The sequence below is a fragment of the Eimeria acervulina genome, genomic scaffold (genome assembly GCF_000499425.1).
Source record: "Eimeria acervulina Houghton genomic scaffold, Eah_scaff137, whole genome shotgun sequence".
Classification (NCBI taxonomy): Eukaryota; Apicomplexa; class Conoidasida; order Eucoccidiorida; family Eimeriidae; genus Eimeria; species Eimeria acervulina.
Window position 1 is genome coordinate 45,001 of NW_013550265.1, and position 2,338 is coordinate 47,338.

At 47.6% G+C, this 2,338-nt stretch overlaps 1 protein-coding gene across 1 annotated transcript in view; it reads left to right on the forward strand.

Moving 5' to 3' along the window:
• EAH_00020070 (hypothetical protein, conserved) overlaps positions 1-1,025 on the forward strand; it is a gene marked incomplete at both ends in the record, with an annotated part of 2,027 nt that extends 1,002 nt beyond the window's left edge. The window contains one exon of the mRNA XM_013397226.1: positions 1-1,025. This exon is cut by the window's left edge and continues 62 nt beyond it. Within this exon, the coding sequence (XP_013252680.1) occupies positions 1-1,025 (1,025 nt within the window).
• Positions 1,026-2,338: the final 1,313 nt, after the last annotated feature.

A 2,338-nucleotide genomic window follows, 5' to 3' on the forward strand; every position in this document is an offset into this window, starting at 1 on the left:
GGGGTTTGGTGCTGCGAGAGCTGCGAAAGAGGGACGCGCTGCTGCGGCAGCCGTTGCTGCAGCTGCAGGAGCAGCAGCAGCTGCAGCAGCAGCAGTTGCTGCAGCAGCAGCTGCTGCAGCAGGAGATTGCTGCGGCTCAAAGTTCATCCGGGTCTCCTTTAGGAGATTATTTGCTGCTGCAGAACGATTGTGCTCAGCAGCAGCAGCAGCAGCAGCATCGCAGCAGCAGAAGCTGCAGCAGCATTCATTCAATGCAGATGCCGCTTGCTGCAGCTGCTGCTGCTGCAGCAGCAGCAGCTGCTGCTGCTGCAGGAGCTCCCCCGCCTCCCATTGACAGCAGCAGCAGCCTAGACCGGCTGGGGAGGGAAGCAAGATTGCGGCTGCTGCTGCTAACTTGCTGCTGCCCCCCGCTGCTGCTGCTGCTTGGAGTGTATCTGCTGCTGGTGGGTGTGTCTGGTCAACACCCCTATCCTGCTGCAGTTGTGAAGCACCAGCAGCAACTTACTTTTGATTTGCTGCTGCTGTTCTTAGCGGAGCTGCTGCCGTCTTTAGTTGTCTACAAGGCCTTCACCCCTAACAGCAGCAGCAGGAGCAGAAGCAGCAGCAGCAGCAACAGCAGCAGCAGCAAAAGCACACCCCACGTCTGCCGCACCTACTCCTATGAATACCCACAAACTCTATGGGCTGCTGCAGCCGGCAGCAGCAGCACAGGCGCTAGGGTGTACCCGCAGCAGCAGCAGCAGCAGCAGCAGCAAAGGTCCTTAAGTTCATTCCCGCCACAGTGGGGGGCCCTGCAGATACTGCAGCAGCAGCTGCAGCAGCAGCAGCAAGAAACGGATTCGTCTTGCCCCAGCAGCAGCTGCGATAACCCGTGCAGCAGCAGCGGCAGCAACGACCAGGCCTGCAGCAGCAGCTGCAGCAGCAGCATCTGCAGCAGCAGCCGCTGCAGCAGCAGCCCCAGCAGTGCAGGTGTCTCACGTTCCTTCGGGCCTTTCGAAGCAACAGCAAGAGATTCATTTGCTTAACTGTGTCTCTTCAGCTGTTCGTTAGCTAGCTAGCTAAGTGTATGGCGGCTAGCTGGCTAGCTAGGTGAATCTATGGTGGCTAGCTAGCAGCTAGCAGCTAGCAGCTCGCAGCTAGCCAGTAGCTAGCTAGCTAGATAGCTAGCTAGCTAGCTAGCTGGCTAGCTGGCTAGCTACTTGTGTGGAGAGAGAGATGCTGTCTCCTGCAGCAAATCCTCTTTACGTCTCCTTCAGGTGTACAGACAGAAGACTACAGCAGCGGGCAAGCACCTGCTTCTTTATTAGAAATTCGGAGGGCTAGCTAGCTGTAGCTAGCTGTAGCTAGCTGTAGCTAGCCGTCGCTAGCTATCTAGCTGTAGCTAGCTAGCTAGCTAGCAAGAGCTAGATTGATTGATAGATGAATAGATACAAGTTGATAGATAGATACGTAGATAGATAGATATAGCTAGCTAGCTAGCTAGCAAGCTAGACAACTCACAGGCAGGCGGATGGCCTACGCGCTGTTGCTGCAGGCGACACCGCTGCTGCTGCTGCTCCTGCTTCTGCTGCTTCCCCTTCTGTTGTTGCTGCTGTTCGTGTTGTTCCTGGTGCTGCTTCTGCTGCAGCGGTTGCTGCTTGTGTTGCTGCTGCAGCTGCTGCAGCGAGGTTTTTATTATATTTTTTTTATTGCTGGTCTCTGCCTCCTCTCGTCTTTGTTCGTCTCTGTTTATTTAATTGTTTGTCTCTGTCTGTTTTCTTTTGTTTGTTTTGTTTGTATTATTTTTTATTTGTTTTTATTATTATTATTATTTATTATTACTTTTATTTTCTTTTTTTTTGTTTGTCTTTGTCTGTCTTTGTTTGTTTTACTTGTTTGTTTTACTTCTTTTGTTTGTTTTATTTCTGTTTGCTTCCTCTTCTCTCTCTGTCTTTATATATATAATATATATATATATATATATTTGTATACATATATAGATACATATATATATATATAAATATATATATAAATATATATGTATATATATATGCTTCTATATATGTATATATTTGTTCTAAGTTTTATCTGTTTCTATTAGAGACGAAAGTAAATAATAATTATTTAAAATAAATATTTCCGCAATAATACTATACTTCTTTGTTTATAAATATAATATATAATAATTTTACATCAATTAATTTATTTATTTTCTTTGTTTTTCTCTTCGCTGCATTTTGTCTCTGAAAATAAAAATAAGCGGCGCACTCTGCTGCCTTCGTTTCTTTCTACAGCAGCAGCAGCAGCAGCAGCTGCTGCTGCTGCTGCTGCTGCCGCTGCTATTGCTGCAACAGCAGCA